Below are 21,683 nucleotides of genomic sequence, written 5' to 3' on the forward strand. Positions count from 1 at the left end.
GGCAACAGTATGAAAATGAAATGATTTTAATTACTCAAAATATCAATTTCTCAGACAGCGCTAACGTTTTTTTCGATTTTGAAGACAAACTTATAACCGGATGTTTTGAGAGTACTAAAAGGAGTAATTCCGGACTCATTTCCTGGATTAGTTTTGTTTATCTTATTGACAGGAAATCATCAGCTTTTTAATTTTCTACCTTTGATAGTGTTTGAATATTAATGATCATACAAGTTGCATTTGTTTTATTTAGCATGAAATCATTTTGAATTTATGATTTTGTGTCTAATCTGCGGAAGAAAATTGCACGCATGCGTATTGCAAAGCATGTGTGTTAGAAGTGAGAAAAATACTTTTTTTCTACGTAAATTAAATCAAAGTTATAATTTAATTATTGACATTGACATAGTCCATGTAGTCTAAGCTGAAAAGTAATAAAATAATGAAGACAGTTGATATGGAATTTTAATTTATTTACAATTTAGTTCTGAGCTTGTGATTAAAAACACAGGCACAGAGATTAGCGATTTTCTTGAGGGTTAATCACTTTGTAATACTTGTGGAAGAAAATAACGTCTTGCTAGTTGAGATGCTTTATGATCGTAAGATAAATAGATACGTAACAATAACGTTACGTTACATTAACAATAGTGTGTGCGAAAATACGGGAAACAATTACATAACATAACACTCTAAAGTCTCTTGGCCTATATTCACGACAGCGATCATTAGCCAATATTCCCCTGAGGCATTACAAAAGTTCTAATGCTATACTGGAGTGGCAGTTTTATTACAGGAAAGGGATAACAAAACAAAAATAGTTTTAAGAAATGACCGAAATTATTTCTGCAAAAATATAAAATTTGACCCAAATCCCAATCTGTCGTTTAGGACAAATGGATTTCAGAATCGGTCATGTCTGGCATATATGACCGTTTCCGGACCCTTGGGTTAGTATATACTCATCTAAAGTAGTAGCTGACTATAATATTAAGGTTCTCAGCTTCTCAGCTTTGACTCAGGAAAACTATCCTACTTATACATATTTTGTGGTAAAATTTGGTTACCAAAAAGTTTCCAAATAAGTGACTTGTAATCCAGGGTCTAGAAAAGGTTTAAAATACAAATGACTCAAATAAAATGCCAAACTTAACACATTTATCAAGTTATAAAAGAATGGAATACACCTTTTGGTAAAACTATATTTTGGTCTTCAGTTGCTGAAGTTTTTATGCCAATGACACATTGTATTATATTGGTGATATCTGCTAACTGTCAATTCAGTTAATTTATATTAACATTATCTAATATTTTTTTTTTGCAGATTGTCAGATTAATAAATAAAATGGTGAAAGTAAGAGACTTTAGAGTTCAAAGGAAGGTTTGTATTCATGGCAATGTTTTATTAATAGATTATATTTATACTAGTATTCATGACAATGTTTTATTAATAGATTATATTTATACTACATGGTTGTGATGGTGGTCAGGGATAACATTACCTCAGAGTTTTATGTTATGGAATCTAAACAGGTAGAAGTGATAAGGCTTTATAGAGAAGTGCCAGGTTTCATAATGACTCTACAATATAAGAATAAGAAGATATGGTTTGATTGTGTTTGTTTGATCTCCGCAATGAAGTATTTTTACCATTTTACAAGAGAATCAAATGATGTATTTCTGTATGTGTCTGTTTGAAGTCAGGAGTCTTTATGGCAGTTCTTTTGTCCCATCTTACAAATACAATAGCTATTGTTCTCTGTGTAGTTAATTCACTGGGACCTTTAAATTTCTTTGAAGAGAAATCTATCACTCATTAATTAATTTATTAGATAAAAATAACAGTTACACATTAAAAAATTGCATGTGATTTTGTGTTTATTCAGTATAAATGAAATTGAAAATGGAAGTGGGGAATGTGTCAAAGAGACAACAACCCGACCATAGAACAGACAACAGCAGAAGGTCACCAATAGGTCTTTAATGCAGCGAGAAACTCCTGCAACCGGAGGCGTCCTTCAGCTGGCCACTAAACAAATATATATACTAGTTCAGTGATAATGGACGTCATACTAAACTCTAAATTATACACAAGTCTGACAAGAAACTAAAATTAAAAATAATACAAGACTAACAAAGGCCAGAGGCTCCTGACTTGGGACAGGCGCAAAAATGTTGCGGGGTTAAACATGTTTATGAGATCTCAACCCTCCCCATATACCTCTAGCCAATGAAGAAAAGTAAACGCATAACAATACGCATATTAAAATTCAGTTCAAGAGAAGTCCGAGTCAGATGTCAGAAAATGTAACAAAAGAAAATAAACAAAATGACAATAATACATAAGTTCAACAGACTACTAGCAGTTCACTGACATGCCAGCTCCAGACCTCAATTAAACTGATTGAAAGATTATGTCTTCATCATATGAATATCAGGCACAATCCCTCCCGTTAGGGGTATAGTATCATACCATCATAAAATATATGAGAAGAGCATAACCCGTGTCATGCCAACAACTAGTTTTTAAATAAATGTGTTTAGTTCCGATGCAAAGACCCTATAAGTGAATCAATATTAAAGCCAAAATATGCAATCTTTAATGAATGAGTACTGACATTTTTGTGCTATTTAAAGAATATTACCATAAAAGATTGGATGTGAAATACCTGAACGTATAAGAAGTCTATTTTTTAAAGAATATTTTAAGATATCAACAACAAATTTGCTAAATTATTATTTGCGAAATGTTGTAACACATAAATTTTAGTTGAAAGGGTATGATGACATTAAATGGCAGTTTTCTTCAATCTTATATTAAAAGTTGTACCAATGATGACATAATTCATTAACCATATATGGTATAGTAAAAACCTAGTGTCTTTTGATTAGAGGTCCTAGGTTTATGACCTTGAAATTGAGGCTCTGGTCATAAGTTATTTTGATGTTCTAGTTTCTGCAGTTTTATAATAAATTTATTATATATACATGATAAAGCTACAGGACTTTTGAATTAAGTTGCTAGCCATATGTCCTTGAAAATGCTAAGTGGAAATGACTTTGTGTGAACTAGAAGTAGCTATTTTTTGTACTTATTTAATGTGAAAGTGTACATGGTAGAATCTTTAATTTTTGGAATCGGTGTCAAGTAAATAATCAAATAATACTGAAAGGGACAATTTTCAAACCAGAAGTAACAAATTTTCTCCCTTTATTTAGATTTCCAGGAAAGTTTGTGGATTTTAGTACAATGTACCATTTGTGTTATATTACAACAAAGTTTAACACTGACATTTTTCCTAAAGGTTCTGGACACATTCTTAGCTCTGAAGATTAAGGAGATAGATACATCAGAAGATTTGGAGGAGAACAAGAAGAAAAAAAGAGAGTTCATGTCAAGAAGAGAGAGAAAGGTAGCAATGATTGAGAACCTACCATATCATCTATAGGTTTCTTTTTTTTTTTAATTTTGTCTGATGTTCAATGTTTAACTACTAAAGTGATATGCTTAATAAAGATAACCTGAACTATACTAATACTGTGCAATTGAGAGAGTAAGTATTGTTATGCCCCAACTATTGCGAACGGAGCATGAATTTTTACCCTTGTCCATCTGTATGTCCTTAAATTGGTTTCCATTATCTAACTTTAGTTAGCCTCAACCAAATGTTATGGAATTTGCAATGCTTATTTCCACAATACTCAGATCAAGTACAAAATTGTGTAGTTTCACTTTTTACTGTTTTGGAGTTTTGCCCCTTTATAATGTTATATGATAGCAGGAGCATCATCTGTGTCCACACCTTCCCGATTTATTGAAAGGTTAACCTTAAGGTTAAGTAGTTTGAGGTTTAATTTTCATATAATTGTTTTGTCCAGACAACAGTTCAAAATCTTCTATTGACCATTTTACACAATGTTGGTCAATTATTTTTGTTTACATAATAGATTTATTTGTTTTATTTTATTTCGTTGAAATGCATTGACATATCAAACAAAGAAATTACCAAATTTGACAAAAAATTATGAAAAAAAACCGACTCATTATATAAATATAGATTCTTACATTGTTACCAGTAGATTATCGGATTTATCCAATCAAGATAGTTAAATTATCAATTTTAAAGTCCGAGCCTTGGCGAGGACTTTAAAATTTATAATTTAACTATCAAGATTGGATGTAAGAATCTGTTTCTCTAATTTTTGTGCTATTTTCACATTTCCTGACCGTGTGATAAAAATATTTCTCCTCACTTGTGAAAAATTTGTTCTCTGCAAATGATTGGTTGAAATTTAATTGTGACGTTACATTTTCTTGTTTTCTTTTGAATTTTCTTATTGTGACGTCATGAAAAAAGGCGACTTTACCTGAGACGTCAAATCAAAAGTACACAGCTTTCCTCAAATCTTTGAAACGAAGGATAAAAATCATAAAAGAAACAGATTCCACCACTGTAACTTGTGTATTATGATATTTCTTCACTCTCCAACAGTTTTGTTTTCAAGCCTCATGCTTTAAATATTAAAATTTAACTGTCTTGAGTGGAGAAATATCATAATACACTTGTTGCAGTTGTGGAATCTATATTTCCCTAATGATTAAAAAATAAATTATACTTTTTTTTGTTAAACGAAAATCCCTTTGTGTTCCTTTCACATTCCACGAAGTTGTCAATTTCATTAACACCTGTTAGCATATTTTGATTCATCCAGTTAGCTAGAAAGGTTATGACCCTTAAAATCATCAAATGATCTTTTGAGATCACTGGCAACAACTCGTTGATTTTTTTTTTTATACAATGGGTTCGGAAAGGGATAAATTACCATAGAATTGGAGAAAGTTATTTATCACTTGTTCATTTTTTTAACACAACAAAGCAGTGAGCAAAACAAAATTGGTACAATGTATCCTTTTGGAACATTTTGTTGGTAATAAATTTCGTTTGTAATGTAAATGGTAATGGGGTATATGAATATTATGAAGGTGTGGGATTTTGAAAATGATCAAAGAAAACTCAACCTAAACATTAAAAATGTTTTTAGCATTTCTCCAAAGAATACACATCATATAAACAATTTAATCAAAACAAATTTATTGAAAATTTAACAAATACTTCTTTTTCATCTCATTGAATCGATTTGAAATGTTGATGAAGTAGCTTAATATTTTGTAATAATCTAATTATAAATACCCTAGACAAGTATGCTCATAAGAAAATTAAAACGGTGAAAAACATTCCACAACCAGAGAGTTAGAGTTGTGGAATTCTGATATAAATTGTGATCGATACCATGGAGATTATTTTCATAGAATTTGAGATATTATATTATATTTAGTGTACCGGTAATAAATTTTGGGATTCTTACAGAAAAGAAAAAAGATGGCCAATTTAGAACATGAACTCTTAGAAACAAAAGCAACAGAAGATAAGAAGAAAAAGGTGAAACTTGTAAGTATATTTAGTTTGTTAATGCTTTTTTGAAAAGAATAAAAAACGTACATCACCTTTTTTGAGCTGATTAGCGGTATTGAATATTTAAATTAAAATACAAGTTGTAATTGTTTTTGAGATAATGTATTATAATGAGGATGAGATACTAACATTGTTATTATCCAGGAGTAATTTTCTTATATTAATTGTTTTGCTCTCATTGATATGTGTAACAAATTAACAAATTGATATTTTAGTGGAATTGAATATTTTAATTAAAATACATGTTGTAATTGTTTTTGAGATAATGTATTATAATGAGGATGAGATATTAACATTGTTATTATCCAGGAGTAATTTTCTTATATTAATTGTTTTGCTCTCATTGATATGTGTAACAAATTAACAAATTGATATTTTAGTGGAATTGAATATTTTAATTAAAATACATGTTGTAATTGTTTTTGAGATAATGTATTATAATGAGGATGAGATACTAACATTGTTATTATCCAGGAGTAATTTTCTTATATTAATTGTTTTGCTCTCATTGATATGTGTAACAAATTAACAAATTGATATTTTAGTGGAATTGAATATTTTAATTAAAATACATGTTGTAATTGTTTTTGAGATAATGTATTATAATGAGGATGAGATACTAACATTGTTATTATCCCAGAGTAATTTTCTTATATTAATTGTTTTGCTCTCATTGATATGTGTAACAAATTAACAAATTGATATTTAACAAAAAAAAAAATCCTTGAATTTCTTCACAGGAATGTCAATTAAAAAGTAAAGATCTGCAGAACCATATAATAATGAAACTTACTTGTAATATGTTTAACATTACAAAGTGATTGTTAGTCTCTTGTTAAAATTGACAAGTGTGTACAGCAAAGGGTGCACACATTTAATTTGTAACATTTAAGACACTCATATGAAACATGAGTTTCAAGACTGCCTAATTCTTTGTTATTGAAGTGTTTAATATTTTTTTAGCATACAGAAATCATAGGAGCAGTGTTCCTGATTTACTTTAAAGTTTTGAAAGGATACAGAAAGTCTACATTGCTTCCATCGGTCCTTGAAGGTTTAGCTAAGTATGTCTGACTCATTACAGTTCTATCTCAGAATAAATTTGACCCTTTAATACGATGAAACATACAATTGATTTTGTATATATGTTGATAAATGTAAGACTTAAAAAAAATATATTATGGCATTATGATCAAAAATATAATAATCTTATCTTTTGTTTTATACTCTTTAAGGTTCCACCTTATTATGAACTTTGTTGATTAATTGTTATCTTTGCTGTCATAGGGGATAGCTGGTCTATGAACTGTCTGTCCTTCCATAGGTACTGCCTGTCCTGCCATAGGGGATAGCTGGTCTATGAACTGTCTGTCCTTCCATAGGTACTGCCTGTCCTGCCATAGGGGATAGCTGGTCTATGAACTGTCTGTCCTTCCATAGGTTCTGCCTGTCCTGCCATAGGGGATAGCTGGTCTATGAACTGTCTGTCCTTCCATAGGTACTGCCTGTCCTGCCATAGGGGATAGCTGGTCTATGAACTGTCTGTCTGAAAAACATAAAGGGTACTATTCAGCCCTATATAGCCAAAATGCATGTCTTGCCTTATTATTTAAAAAAAAAGATAGGCCATGTCCCATGTATCTTTTAATAAAATTTCAAACCTCTGGGCCCATGATACTGCTAGTGGACATTTAGTCATTCATCTTATAACAAGCCCATTGTTAATGCATAAGTGCTGAATCAGAATATGTTTAACATGACATGGTGCACTGTTCATTAGGCATGAAAATCATATAAAACATTTTTTTATTGAGCCATCGACTTTTGATGCAGAAAGCTTGACATAGGAATAGTGATCCGGCAGCGGCGATGGTGGTGGCATGAGCTAACTATTTTAAAAGGTTGAAGACCTGGATGCTTCATAATTTGTATAAAGATGTCTCATGTTACGAAGTTTCCAACAGTAACATGTCCAGTGCCCTTGACCTCATTTTCATGGCTCAGTGACTACTTGAAAAAAGTTAAGATTTTTTGAAATGTTAAATTCCCTCTTATTCTATGTAAAAGGATAACTATATTTGGTATGTGTGTACCTCACAAGGTCCTTATGTCTGTCAGACAGTTTTGACTCTACCTTATTTCATGGATTAGTGAACACAGTTAATTTTTGGTGGTCAAGTCCATATCTCACATACTATAAGCAATAGGTCTAGTATATTTGGTGTATTAAAGGACTAAAACCTGGACATGTCCAACTGGCAGGTTTTATCTGACCTTGACCTCATTTTCATGGTTCAGTAGTTATAGTTGAGTTTTTGTGTTTTGGTCTGTTTTTCTTTTACACAAAAAGGTCTACTATATTTGGTGTATGGAATGATTGTATTATGTAAGGTGTTCATGTCTAGCTGACAGGTGTCATTTGACCTTGACCTCATTTTCATGGTTTAGTGATCAAAGTTAAGTTTTTCAGCCTTGGTCTTTTTGTCGAGCCTTCGACTTTAGTCGAAAAAGCGAGACTAAGCGATCCTACATTCCGTCGTCGTCGTCGTCGTCGGCGGCGTCCACAAATATTCACTCTGTGGTTAAAGTTTTTGAAATTTTAATAACTTTCTTAAACTATACTAAATTTCTACCAAACTTGGGCAGAAGCTTGTTTATGATCATAAGAAAGTATCCAGAAGTAAATTTTGTAAAAATAAAATTCCATTTTTTCCGTATTTTACTTATAAATGGACTTAGTTTTTCTGCGAGGAAACATTACATTCACTCTGTGGTTAAAGTTTTAAAAATTTTAATAACTTTCATAAACTATCCTTGATTTGTACCAAACTTGAACAGAAGCTTGTTTCTGATCATAAGATATTATTCAGAAGTAAATTTTGTAAAAAAAAAAATCACTTTTTCCGTATTTTACTTATAAATGGACTTAGTTTTTCTTCCAGTTAACCAGAGACATATAATACATTATATGTCTCTGAGTTAACATTACATACAGTCTGCAGTTAAAGTTTATAAAACATTTATTAGATTCATAAACTATCCTGGATTTTTTACCAAGCTTGGAAGCTTCTTTCAATCAAAAGACAGTACAGAGAGGGAAATTTTTATTGATGTTTTTCCTCATTTTTGTTGAGTCTGCGATTAACAGCAAAAGTAGGCGAGACACTGGGTTCCGCGGAACCCTTACAAATTTTTTTCAAATACTATATGCAATAGGTCAACTATATTTGGTGTATCGTAATATTTTATGATCTATTTGTCAGTCGGGCAGGTATTATTTGACCCCGACCTCATTTTCACGGTTCATTGCTCATTGTTCAGTTTTTGTGTTTTGGTCTGTTTTTCTATAAGCAATAGGTCAACTTTATTTGTTGTATGTAAGAATTGTTAGCTGTACATGCCTGCCTGGCATGGTTGATCTGACCTTAACCTCATTTTCATTGTTCATTAGTCAATATTTAGTTTACTTGGTTAATGTTAAGTTTATGTGACAGTTGTAATACAGCTTTATATTTAGGAATATCAGCATAATATCAATGATTAGTAATTATAAAGAGGGCGAGACATTTGAGTGTGTACACTCTTGTTTTTTGCTAGGCATGGGTCAGATGTAGTCTACTTTTTGAAATGTTTGGTTTTTCAATATTCCTCAGCCTTTATTTTATTATAACATACAAAATGTCAAAAAAGTGTGTACAATGTTTTTAATTGATCAAATATGTTATAATTGTGAAATTACAATGCATTTGAACCATGCAGTATAGTAGTTTATTTCTCATGAGAACTGTGCATTATCCTGATTATCCTGATAGTTCATAGAGGGTTTTCATATGCTTTGTGTTATTGCAAACTGTATTCAAAATTTGATTGCAGAAAAAAGAAATCAATTTATTTTTGTTTCTAACTATATATACAAAATGAATGCAAAATTAAAATACATGAAAGGGAATTTAAAAAAAAAAGCTAACTACAGCTGAGACAGCTGAGACAGTTGAATGCAAATAGAATAGATTTTATTTAAAAGTATTGAATTTCTTTAATAAGTGGAAATATTTTTGAATTGGTTTAAAAATTGTATCAAAATTTGAAATTTGTAATTGACCAGGACACTTTACCTGTACATAGACGCTTGCTATAACAATTTTAAATGATGGTTTATATCATACTTTTTCAGGTTTTCACACTTAATAAACATAGATTTCTTTGATGATCTGTATAAAGTTTTCAATGAATTGATAGAATCAGAGGTAGGTGATATGTTAGAAGGTACATTAGATAGTCCAGTCATTGGTAACTCAATTTATTGGAAACATTATGATTAGTTTATAAATAATAAACCCAACATCATATTCATACATGTCAACTTTTCAAAATCTCCTTTGGGGATTTAATGTGTAAGAGGACCTAATGCTACTCTTATATTGTCATAAGGTTTTTTAGCTCACCTGGCCCAAAGGGCCAAGTGAGCTTTTCCCATCACTTGGCGCCCGTTGTCCGTCGTCATAACTTTTACAAAAATCTTCTCCTCTGAAACTACTGGGCCAAAGTTAACAAAATTGGCCACAATCATTACTAGGGTATTTAGTTTTAAAAATGTGTCCGGTGACCGGGCCAACCAACCAAGATGGCCGCCATGGCTAAAAATAGAACACAGGGGTAAAATGTAGATTTTTGGCTTATAACTCTGAAACCAAAGCATTAAGAGCAAATCTGACAGGAGTAAGATTGTTTATCAGGTCAAGATGTATCTGCCCTGAAATTTGCAGATGAATCAGACAACTTGTTGTTGGGTTGCTGCCCCTGAATTAGTAATTTTAAGGAAATTGTGACGTTTTTGGTTGTTATCTTGAATATTATTATAGATAGAGATAAACTCTAAACAGCAATAATGTTCAGCAAAGTAAGACCTACAAATAGGTCAGCAGGTTAAAATTGTACAATTGACCCCTTAAGAAGATATGCCCTTTCAGTCAATTTTTAACAATTTTCATTAATTTTGTAAATTACTGGGCCAAGTTTTATATAGATCATGTAGATAGAGATAATTGTTAGCAGCAAGAATGTTCAATAAAGTAAGATCTACGAACACATCACCATCATCTAAACACAATTTTGTCATCTGTGCCCTTTGTTTATGATATGCACATAGACCCAGGTGAGCGGCAAAGGCTCTTTAGAGCCTCTAATTAACATTTTATACAGTAAAACTTTTCATTACACTTGTTAAATCAGTTGATTAACAGGCACAATGGGGAAAAGCAATCCTGACATACATGTATAAAGCTGCTAAAGAGAGGATAAAGAATTGCCAGTGTTTTTTTTTTTTAAATGAAAATGATTTAAACTAACTATTATATATACTTTTTAGCATATCTGAAAATAATTCAACAATCATCACATTCCTAATGAATTTGAATGAGAAAAAGAAATGATAAAAAATGATATATTTTTTAGGATCTGACCTACAGAGAATCTTTACATGTGATACTGACAGCTTTTACCATCCTAAGTGGACAAGGCAGTGCTCTCAACATTGACCCACTAAAGTTCTACACACATATGTACAACACACTCTTACAAGTACATGCAGGTATACACACATTTATACACAGTTTGTCTATTTAAAGTAATGTCGTTGTTTCAAAAATTAATTTTCTTAGTAAAATGTTTTGTTCTTTTGTATATAATTAAAAAGAGATGTGTTGTTGATTTTGATAAAATATCTTTTATATCAGAAACAATAGACTATGGCAACATTTCTGGTTCAACATAAAATGAGTGCATTTGTGTGCATTAGAAAAACATCCCAAAAGATTTTTTTTTTTTTAATTTTGACAGTGTACAGTATTTATTTCATCAGCATTTATCTGTTTACACAATTCCATTCTACAGAATACACTCATTGATAGCTCTTCAGTTATTGATATTTTCATGATGCCAGAAAACAAAAAATAAAGACAATTTTTTGTACATTGTCAAAAGGATTGTTTTTAATCTATTTTCATGACCATTAGAAACAAGAGAGAAAATCAATTTTGTTATGGTCCTTGGACCTGGAAAATTCACTCAAATATTCAGATTTCCACATTTTTTTCCCCCTCATGCATGAAGATATTGATTTAATAATTGGTACATTGTTTTATCATGACAAGTTTCAGACCAAGTTTGAATTTTTGTTTGGGTCTGATGATTTTGTGCAGAGTTATGTTCCTTGGACTTAGAAAATTCACTAAAATGATGAGTTTTCCACACTTTTTTTGTCATGCTTGAAAATATTGATTTGATATTTGTTATATAGTTTACACCATGATAAGTTGAAGATCAAGTTAGAATTTTGTTCCAGTACAATTAATCTTTAACTGGTACGGGACTATGTATTGCCATACAATACTCCCTGAATGCTTGTTTTAAATATTTTAAAATTATATTTGATCTACAATTTTGAAGAATATTTTTGTATTTGATTTGTTTTAGGATGTTCCAGTAACGATTTGCCATTAGTGATTGATTGTATTGATTGTATGATGAACAGACGTAAAAGATTGGTAATATTTTTAAGGTGGTACCCAACACCTTCACTAAAATTAATTTGACTCGTTTAATTTTCATAAAATTTTGACAAAGTATTTACTTTGACCTTCTGACAAAAATATAAAAATTTCAAAAAATTTGAACCAACTGTTTGATCAGAAAAAATACACTGGTTATATAGCACTTTGACAAACACTTATTTTGAACATGAAAAGCTTAATATTCCCTTAACAACACAACATAATTAAAACGTTTAGCTAATTTTACAGAGTTATCTCCCTGTAGTGTTAGGTACCACCTTGAGGCTTGAATTTAAATGTATATTATTGTTTATATAGCAGCTAAAAAAATCATGATAATATCAAACAATTAGAAGCTACACTACCTTGTCTTTTACATCTATTGTGGATCCATGTATTATTTTATTGATACCCTTTTTTGATTGATATTTGATTTCATATTTTGCCAAATTCTGCATTAAAGCATAAATAGAAAGTTTCATTTCATTTAACATTTCAATAAGTTTATCTTCTGAAGTGACGAAAATTGGTATCTCAAGAAAAAATCAATCCACAGTATTGGCTCTTTTTCACAAATCTGACATCGCAGAAGTTCCAACATGATTGGTGCCACATGAGGAGCAATATCTGTTTACCCTTATAGTGCATCTATTTTGGTGACTGATAGATATCTATTAAGATATTCTCCTGTCAGTTTTTGCTTGAATTTCTGATATGACATTGAGTAGTTATTGAACTTTGTACTTTGAAAAAGCAACATAAGTATCGTGTGCTCATGGCACAGCTGTTTCTTCATGAAGGCCAACCAATTAGAAACTTAGTACAAATTAGAGTTTTGACCCAAGTTTCAAGGTCCACTGAACATAGAAAATGATAGTGGCATCCCTGTTATTTTTTTTGGCTGAGAAATTGTAATAGTCCATTAGAAATGAAATGATTTGAAACATGTTAACAATCTGTATTATATTTCACAAAAAAAATAATTTTAAGTTATTTTTTTTCTTTCATTATTTAGATTTCACAACAAAGAATTCTGTCTTACACAAAGAGATTAGCAACTCTTTCATTGCAACAGATGCCAAATGGAACCATAGCTTTCCTTGGATTAATACGTAATTTTATGTTGGTAAGATATCTGTATAAAAAAACACTTTTGTCAAGTCTAGAGGTTTATTCATTCAGATAGCATTCACATGCAGACCTGGATTTAAGTGTATTGTTTATGCCTCCATCACAGTGGAGGAGGCATAAAGTTTTACCCTTGTCCCTCTGTACATAAGTACGTCTCAAAATTGGTTTCAGTTCTCTAATTTAAATTTTTCTCAACCAAATGTTATGAAACTTATAAAGAATGCTTATTACCCAAAAAACAGGTCAAGTTTGAATTTTGGTGGCGTCACTTCTACCATTCTAGAGTTATGCCTCTTTACAAATGGAAAAGATGCTGAATTTTTCATTTCCGTTTTCTCACTTAAGTTTGCCTCAAATTAATGTTATGAATCTAAAAAAACAATGCATACTTATAACCACAAAACTCAGATCAAGAACAAATTAAAGTGGCATCACTTTTACAGTTCTTGAGTTATGTCCCTTTTTAATGTTATATGCAATAGGGGGCATCATATGTCATCTTTGTCCTATGAACATATTCCCCCCCCTTTTTTTTTGGTATTTATAGAGATAATTATTAAGCTGGTGAATAAATTTCATTGCCCTATTCTGTTAAATTTATTATTATGTTAAATTACATGTTACGGTTGTAGAAATTTAATAAATTTTGGTTCCAGTGTGACCAGCTTACTTCTAGTTTACCAATTGTTGTAAAATATAAACAATTTGTTTTACCACAAATCAAATGATGCTTTCATGAATTTTTATTTCTGTTAGGTTTTGTTAAGAAAGTATGTCATTTTCTTTTTTAAGCATTTTAAAATCAATTTTAGAAATTTAGAGCTGCACATGTTGTTATATAGTAAAACTAAAGACATGACAAATATCTCAAAATGCTTGTTAATTTTCTTTCATGTCATTATTTTACTTACCGGTATGTTTAATTTAATATATAAAAGAAGATGTGGTATGATTGCCAATGAGACAACTATCCACAAAAGAAGAATGGATTAGAACATATGTTTTTCTATTGGTGTCTATCCTCTTTCATTCATCTATGTTTAATGGAATGTAACATGTATTTTGTTAATTTTCTGCCTATGAAAGAATACAATTAGACACAAAGGTTAATTGATATTTGTGCAATTTTGAATCTTGTAGACATACAAATACTTGGACTTTTTATTTGATAATGACAGCCAAGGAAGTGGTATATACTTACCAGAATTACCAGAACCAGAACATTGTCATGCTCATAATACTATGTTATGGGAACTTTCTTCTTTAAAGGTAAATTTTTATATAGAATTTCAATCGCCAGCTTGTATTCTTTGCTTATCGCATTGGACATATGACTTCTAAATTAGGTAATTTTAATTAACTTTGTATTATGACCACTTTCAATGTGCACTTCAATTTAAGATAGGTAAAAAAACATATTACTTGATGATCAGGGATGAGGAAGCTGAATGGTGAATTTTAAGGTCCTTGTTCTTTTAGAATAATGTTTACTTTTGATTGTGTATGATAAAATAAGTATATCTTCCTCTTTATTCAAATATGCACAAATTAGAGTGATTGCAATTACACTGAAGAAAAGTATGGGTCATGATGTTTTAGGTAAAGTATTTATATTTGGTCTGTTTGAATAAGGTAAAAAATAAGTATGCCTTGGCTAATAATCAAACTTGGAACAATTTTGCATGAAAGCTATTAAAAAAATCTTCAATTGATTCAATGTAGATGTAGAAAAACAAGTCCATAGAAACATTCTTATTAGATTATTATGTTTTGTCTTGTTTCAGAAACTACCAGGCCGATGTCAATTTTGTCAGAGATAATATTTGCAACTTTTCCAATATAAATCTTATACTGTAAAGAAAAATGGCTTCATCTTCTCTTGACCCATTAGACGGTTAAATTTGCAATTTGAATGATGCAGTCTATAAGTCTGGCTATTGGGAGCTGGTAGTTTTTGCAAGACTTCATACAAATGTTCCCAAAATAGTTTACATTAAATTTACATCCAATTGAGAAGTTTTTGAAAAGGCCTTCTACTGGTTACAGGCCTTCTGCTGGTTACAAGCTTCCTTTAAGTGCTGATATTTGAAAACCCAATTTAAGAATCACACAAGAGTATGATAAATCAGATAGATTAAGTTCCTGTCTTCTTATGACATTATACGGATTTGGCTATTATTTTTATGTCCCATTTGGTTATATTCATATGTTTTGGAACTTATAAATACTTGGCCTTCAAATATTTTGCTTTGAGTGTTCCTATTGAAGGTTAATTTAGATAAGTCTCCAGGAGCATTAAAAATTAAAAGTGCTATTTTCAATTTTCCCACTGATTCAAAGAGAACAGTTTAAAAAAATTTAAAAATACTGGTCAGACAGGACAAATTTGTTTTTTAGATTCTGTTTTAGTTTCAACATATATTTAGCTTGAATAAAATTATTGAGTTTTTTTTATTTATAGAGTCATTATCATCCAGCCATAAAGAAATATGCAGTACATTTAGGTAAAATGGCTCCTGTGTCTGGAGAAGGACAGTTACCGTTACAATATAAAAAGTAATTTTTACATCTTATTAGAGTTAGAACAACACAACATAGAGTTCGTTTCTATGAAATGATTATTTTTTATAGGCAATCACGCAATAAGCCTTTCAAACTTATCTTTTATACGGCTAATGTTAACCTTTAAAATAAATTTCATTTAACCTCAAGAGAAATAATGGCAAGTGAGTGCTAAAATAGATTATTTTTTTCATATTTCCATTCCTAAGGGGCATAAATCTTAAGGGAGTAGTTTCCATTTGCCCTGAATTTTGAAGTGTAGGTAACTTATTTACTCTGCTTAACAGCAGGACACAAACAGATTACCAATTTGTTTATAAGACCGCAAAAAATTTTGCAGTCGTATACTGTTATCACATCTTCGTTAGCGTCGTCCGAAGACTGATGGTTTCCGGATAATAACTTAGGTATAAGTAAATAGAAATCAATCAAATTTTAACACAATGTTTATAACCACAAAAGGAAAGTTGGTATTGATTTTGGAGGTTATGGTCCAATCGCTATAGGAATTAGGGGCCCAAAGGGGCCCAAAATATACATTTATCTAGTTTCAGGACAATAAGTTGTGTATAAGTATTTCAATTACTCTGAAATTGTACCACAATGTTCATACCATAAAGTAGAAGGTTGGGATATATTTCAAGGGTTATGGGGCAAAAAGTCTAGGAATTAAGGGCCAAAAAGGGCAAAAAACAAGCATTTTTGAAGTTTCAGGACAATAACTTATGTTTAACTGTATGGATCTCTCTCAAATTGTACCACAGGGTTCCATATAATAAAGGGAAGGCTTGTCAGTTTGGAGGTAATATCCCTGAATATTTAGGAATAAGGGCAAAAAAGGACCAAAAAGAAGCATTTTTCTAGTTTACAAACAATAACTTGTGTTTAAGTGTATGGATCTCTCTGAAATTATACTATAAGGTTTCTTACTACAAAGGAAAGGCTGAAATTGTGTTTTGGGGTTCTTGCTCCAAGGGAGATATCAATAAGTGAGGGGCCAAAAAAAGGGGCCCAAATAAGCATTTTTGTAGTTTTCAGTCAATAACTTGTGTTTAAGTGTATAAAACTCTCTGAAATTATACCTCAAGTTTCCATACTACAAAGGGATGGTTATAGGGGGTAATGGATCAAATCATTAAGCAATTAGGGGCAAAAAAGGGGGGGAAACAAGAGTTTTTCTGGTTAAAGGACAATTTAGACAATTTAAAAGCAGTGTAAGCGGTAATCCAATTCCAATTAAAATTTGAAGAATACTTTTATAGATATGTTTGATTACTTGATTACCTCCCTTACACTGCTTGAAAATTATGTTAAAGGGGCACTAGCCAAGTTATTTTATATTTTTAATACTTTATGATAAATTTAAATGAGTAATATATTGTTCCCAACTTAATTAGAAATTTGAATTGAGATTATTTTTGGAATAAGGGATTGAGGGAGGTGAAAAGATGGGGAGGGGTGGTAAAAATTTTCTCATAGTAGATTTCAGAAATTAAAAATAATTTTTCTTCAAATGTTTTTTTTTGAGGGGATTTATATTCAACAGCATAGTGTATTACTCAAAAGCAAAAAAAAAAATTTTTCAGTTCATTAGACCACATTCATTCTGTGTCAGAAACCTTGCTGTGTCAACTATTTAATCACAATCCAAATTCAGAACTGTATCAAGCTTGAATTTTGTGTCCCTACTTGCCCCAACTGTTCAGGGTTCGACCTCTGCAGTCGTATAAAGCTGTGCCCTGCAGAGCATCTGGTTTAAGTATGGTATACATTCATTTATGTTGCTAGATTCAGGGGAAAAATCAGGACCATTTTTATGAATATGATGCAAACAGCAAACAATTTAGTTGTGCTTGTATCCTATTTATGAGCTTGCACTCCATTGCATTCATTACCACTCCCAATGATCTCGCACTGGACCCCATTAACTTTGCTAGGTATACTGGTACCGTACTATTTATTTTATCTTAATATACTGCATCTTTCAACATTTTAAGTCTAATGTAGATTGGCTCTCTCACAGTAAAATGGATTTATCTAACTAGCATAACATTAATATAATTTCATTTCAATTATTCATTTTCAGACCTCCACGTGATTTATATAATGAGTTTTCAACAGAAATACATGTATTTAATCCACCTGTTGCAGAAAAATCAACTTTTAAACACAAAAGTAAAAAGGTAAATGTTTAAAAAAATAAACAATCAAAGGTGTGACAGGTAAATAAATCACAGCTGCCAATCAGACCTTGCTACTAACTGTCTAAATGACCGGGTATTTGTGTAGTGTTTATTTTTACAGTAATTACTCTCATCCCTAGAAAAGTGTGCCTGTACTTGTGAAAACCGTATTGCCAAAAATGATCTTCAACTTATAGTTTTTTCACATGAAATAGTCTGCAGGTCTGGATACGTGTGATTATATATATCTGGACATTTCAGGGAAGAAACTTATTTGTCTAAATTAAAATACCCAACATCAGCAGTCCATAAAAATCAGTTTGTGTTATCATTCAAAAATGTCATGTTGTGTAAGTACTGAAAGTAAAAGAAGCATGGTTTTCAGTGTCTTCCCTAGAAAGTTCTTGATGCATGGTGGGTCTATTAAAGGTGAATTTGCAACGTGAAGCGCAGCGTTGCTTTGTAGAATTATTTTTATTATACTAGTGAAATGAATTGTGCAAGTCAGTTTAAAAATTTCACATAAATCTGCAATACAGTCAGGAACTGTACTTAACATTTTCTCCCAAGGCCAGCCTGGATCCAAATGTTTTTTCAAGGGCCCTCTAGATTTTTTTAGGCGCTACCAGGTTTGTTTTTACTACAGGTACATACTTATTAATAGTCTGGAAAGTTCTTTTATAAAAGCCAATAATAAATGTTTGAAATACCTTATACATGTAGCTTATTTCTGATTATGATGGAAATAATAAAGGAATTAAAAAAAACACACGAGTTTTTCAGAATTAAAATCCATTGAACCATGTATTTTCAGACTGGTAAACTTTATATATTTGTAATATTATTTTGAAAAAAAGACAAAAAAACACAGCCCCCCTTTCCATACCCCTAGATGTAAATTATTTTAATAAAAAGTATTATCAGTTTCACCCTAAGAAATTATTAATTTTTCATGAATAAATCTTAAGCAAAATGATTTCCAAAATGAAATTCTTACTGTCTATAAATAACAATGAAATGTAACTGTTTCCTGTTAAGAGGTTTCCATAATTTTCCCGCCAAAAAGCACATGGCTTTCAACAATTGTAAACAAAGCATTCAATTTGTGATCATGGATTACAGCTTTAATTAATTTAATTTGGATATAGATATTCAACTTAAGGTACAGTCAAGCAATCTTCGAAAGAAGCTCTACTGTGATAGTCGACTTTGGTATATTTTTACCCCCTTATTGATAGGATTTCAAACTCCTGTGTTGACATCAAAACAAAAACTATCTGAATTGTGAATATCATGAATTTCAGTGCCCATAATTTTTTTGAACTTTGCTGCGGAGGTCAAAGTTATATCATGTTTCAACCCAATGATGTGTATTCTCTAATACAACTATATTTATATAAATATTTCGATGTCAGACTTATGATTTCAAAACGTAAAATTTATACTGCAAAAGGTTTACTTTTTATTTTTCAAGGAAGGATATTTGGAAGCTGTATCAGGCTATAATATTTGTCATTTAAAACAATTTTAACCTGAATAATGCAGTCGTTATATTCCGCTGATCTACGAAGGCTACAAGGCTCTTGTAGGAGAAAATCGGACACGGAAAGGGCTTGAATTATTAGGTTTAAAACAACTTGAACTCCTGATTTCTATTATGTAATCAAAGTCTTGAATGTTGTTCTATCTAATCATGTAAGTATTATATTGACAGAACTCCAACAAGGGGACTTCGAACGTTTATAGTGCGATGGCGCAAAATCGGAGGTATCTGTTAATTAACTCGACATGTCTTACGGATGCATGGGTTCCAATCAAGTTTTTGAAACCTTGTGAATGATTGTAGTTACAGAACATACCGAAATAACAGGATGTGTACTTTATTGTCAAGGAAATGAATTTACCGACCATGTGAATGACAAATATTTCAGTTTTTACAGGTTTTGCTGCTTAAAAACAAATCAAATGGAAAGAAACGAAATCCCCGCTACTGTTTTCACCAATTAAAAAAACAAGAGTAAAAATACTCACAAGCCATAAAGATTTCAGTTTAAGTTGCAATCAATTTTAAAATAGTAAGATTTTTATTCATGAGAGAGCCGTTGGCTAGACACGCGTACCTGTTATATACATGTTAGGCTTGAAAATCATAAAATTCTCATGTAAAGTAAACAGAAAAGTTTTTATCAGTAATTATTATCAGGTTTTACTGCTAATTTTGACAAATATTTTAATGAAGTGTTTAATGGAAGAATTTCCAACAAAAATTAATCCAAAAGTTGGCTGGGGGGACGGTGTTAAAGAGCTTTGATCCGAAAAATATATCAAATGTTTTCATTTATGGTTTACTGGAAGTCCAATGGCAAATATTTCATGCAATTTAATAAGAAACAGAAACATTAATTGCTAAGCATACGGTGTAAGATGTTTCAGAACTGTTAAGCTTTTAAACACATAAATAAATTCTAAATTGGTTTCCATGATAAAAAAAATTTAAACTGCTTAGGGCACCCCACAAAGGATTTATCACGTACTTGACAAACTGAGTCGGAACCTTTTATTTTCTTAAAGAAATTAGTGGAATGGGAATGTGCTAATTTTTTGTTAGAGTTCCTGTCAATATAATACTTCCATGATCTAATCAATGTGGTTGCAAAATCAGAGCGTTGCATCTAATTATGATCAATTATCAGTCCAGTGAGTTTGAAACACCTATAGAGTTTTGTCACTTGTCACTTTTCACACATAGCGGGATGCATGGCGGGTATGATAAACGCATGGCGGCTGAAAGTTTATGTGTAGCGGTACCGCAATGCATGAATAGCCTAGTGGAATATTTTAATTAAATCAGATGAAAAGCAATTTAGAGAATTCATAAATTTTGATGTTAATATTGATGAGGTTTCAGATAAAAAAAAAGAATTGAAAAAATTTAAATATAATTTGGTCATACCTTGTATTTAATTCTGCTTTTTATTGTAGATGAAGATGTTCATGCAGGAGGATATAAGTGATATGGTGGTGCAAGTTCTTAGTTCAATACCAGACTGACACTGTAGCAAATAAAAAAAAACACAACACTAGTTTTTAACCGGATTTTTGTGACAAAAATGTCGGTTATTGATTTGGGGATGTACGGCAGGCGGGCGGGCGGGCGGCAATCAAATGTTGTCCGTGCATTAACTCATGAACCGTTCAACCAAAGCTTTTAAAATTTTAATATGTTATTACTGACAACTATTCGAAGGTCAAGTTCAATAATGGCGATTTTGACTTTTACCGTTCAGGAGTTATGGTTCTTGAAAGATTGAAAAATGGAGTTGTCCGTGCATTTACGCATGAACTGTTCTACCAAAGCTTCCCAAATTTTAATATGTTGTTACTTATGAAAGAATGGAGGTCAATTTCAATAATGACGAATTTGACTTTTACCGTTCAGGAGTTATGGTTCTTGAAAGATTGAAAAATGGAGTTTCCAGTCGTGTCCGTGCATTTATGCATGAACTGTTCTACCAAAGCTTCCGAAATTTTAATATGCTGTTACTGATGACAAAATGGAGGTCAAGTTCAATAATGACGATTTTGACTTTTACCGTTCAGGAGTTATGGTTCTTGAAAGATTGAAAAATGGTGTTTCCCGTCGTGTCCGTGCATTTTCTCATGAACCATTCAACCAAAGCTTTTGAAATTTTAATATGTTGTTACGGATGACAAAATAGAGGTCAAGTTCAATAATGACGATTTTGACTTTTACCGTTCAGGAGTTATGGTTCTTGAAAGAT

The 21,683-nt window shown here is 31.2% G+C and overlaps 1 protein-coding gene across 3 annotated transcripts in view; it reads left to right on the forward strand.

Annotated features, from left to right (window-relative positions):
- LOC143072384 (nucleolar complex protein 3 homolog) overlaps positions 1-20,984 on the forward strand; it is a 36,034-nt gene extending 15,050 nt beyond the window's left edge. For 2 of the 3 annotated variants that reach the window (XM_076247286.1, XM_076247287.1), the window contains exons 10-21: positions 1,325-1,381; positions 3,306-3,413; positions 5,370-5,450; positions 6,438-6,538; positions 9,649-9,721; positions 10,929-11,064; positions 11,949-12,019; positions 13,041-13,151; positions 14,297-14,425; positions 15,618-15,712; positions 17,805-17,901; positions 20,884-20,984. In XM_076247286.1, the coding sequence (XP_076103401.1) occupies positions 1,325-1,381; positions 3,306-3,413; positions 5,370-5,450; positions 6,438-6,538; positions 9,649-9,721; positions 10,929-11,064; positions 11,949-12,019; positions 13,041-13,151; positions 14,297-14,425; positions 15,618-15,712; positions 17,805-17,901; positions 20,884-20,952 (1,128 nt within the window). In that variant the 3' untranslated portion in view covers positions 20,953-20,984. The remainder of the gene's footprint in view (positions 1-1,324; positions 1,382-3,305; positions 3,414-5,369; positions 5,451-6,437; positions 6,539-9,648; positions 9,722-10,928; positions 11,065-11,948; positions 12,020-13,040; positions 13,152-14,296; positions 14,426-15,617; positions 15,713-17,804; positions 17,902-20,883) is intronic. The other variant, XM_076247288.1, reaches the window with a different exon arrangement.
- The last annotated feature ends 699 nt before the right edge of the window (positions 20,985-21,683 follow it).

This window comes from Mytilus galloprovincialis, chromosome 4 (assembly GCF_965363235.1).
Source record: "Mytilus galloprovincialis chromosome 4, xbMytGall1.hap1.1, whole genome shotgun sequence".
NCBI lineage: Eukaryota > Metazoa > Mollusca > Bivalvia > Mytilida > Mytilidae > Mytilus > Mytilus galloprovincialis.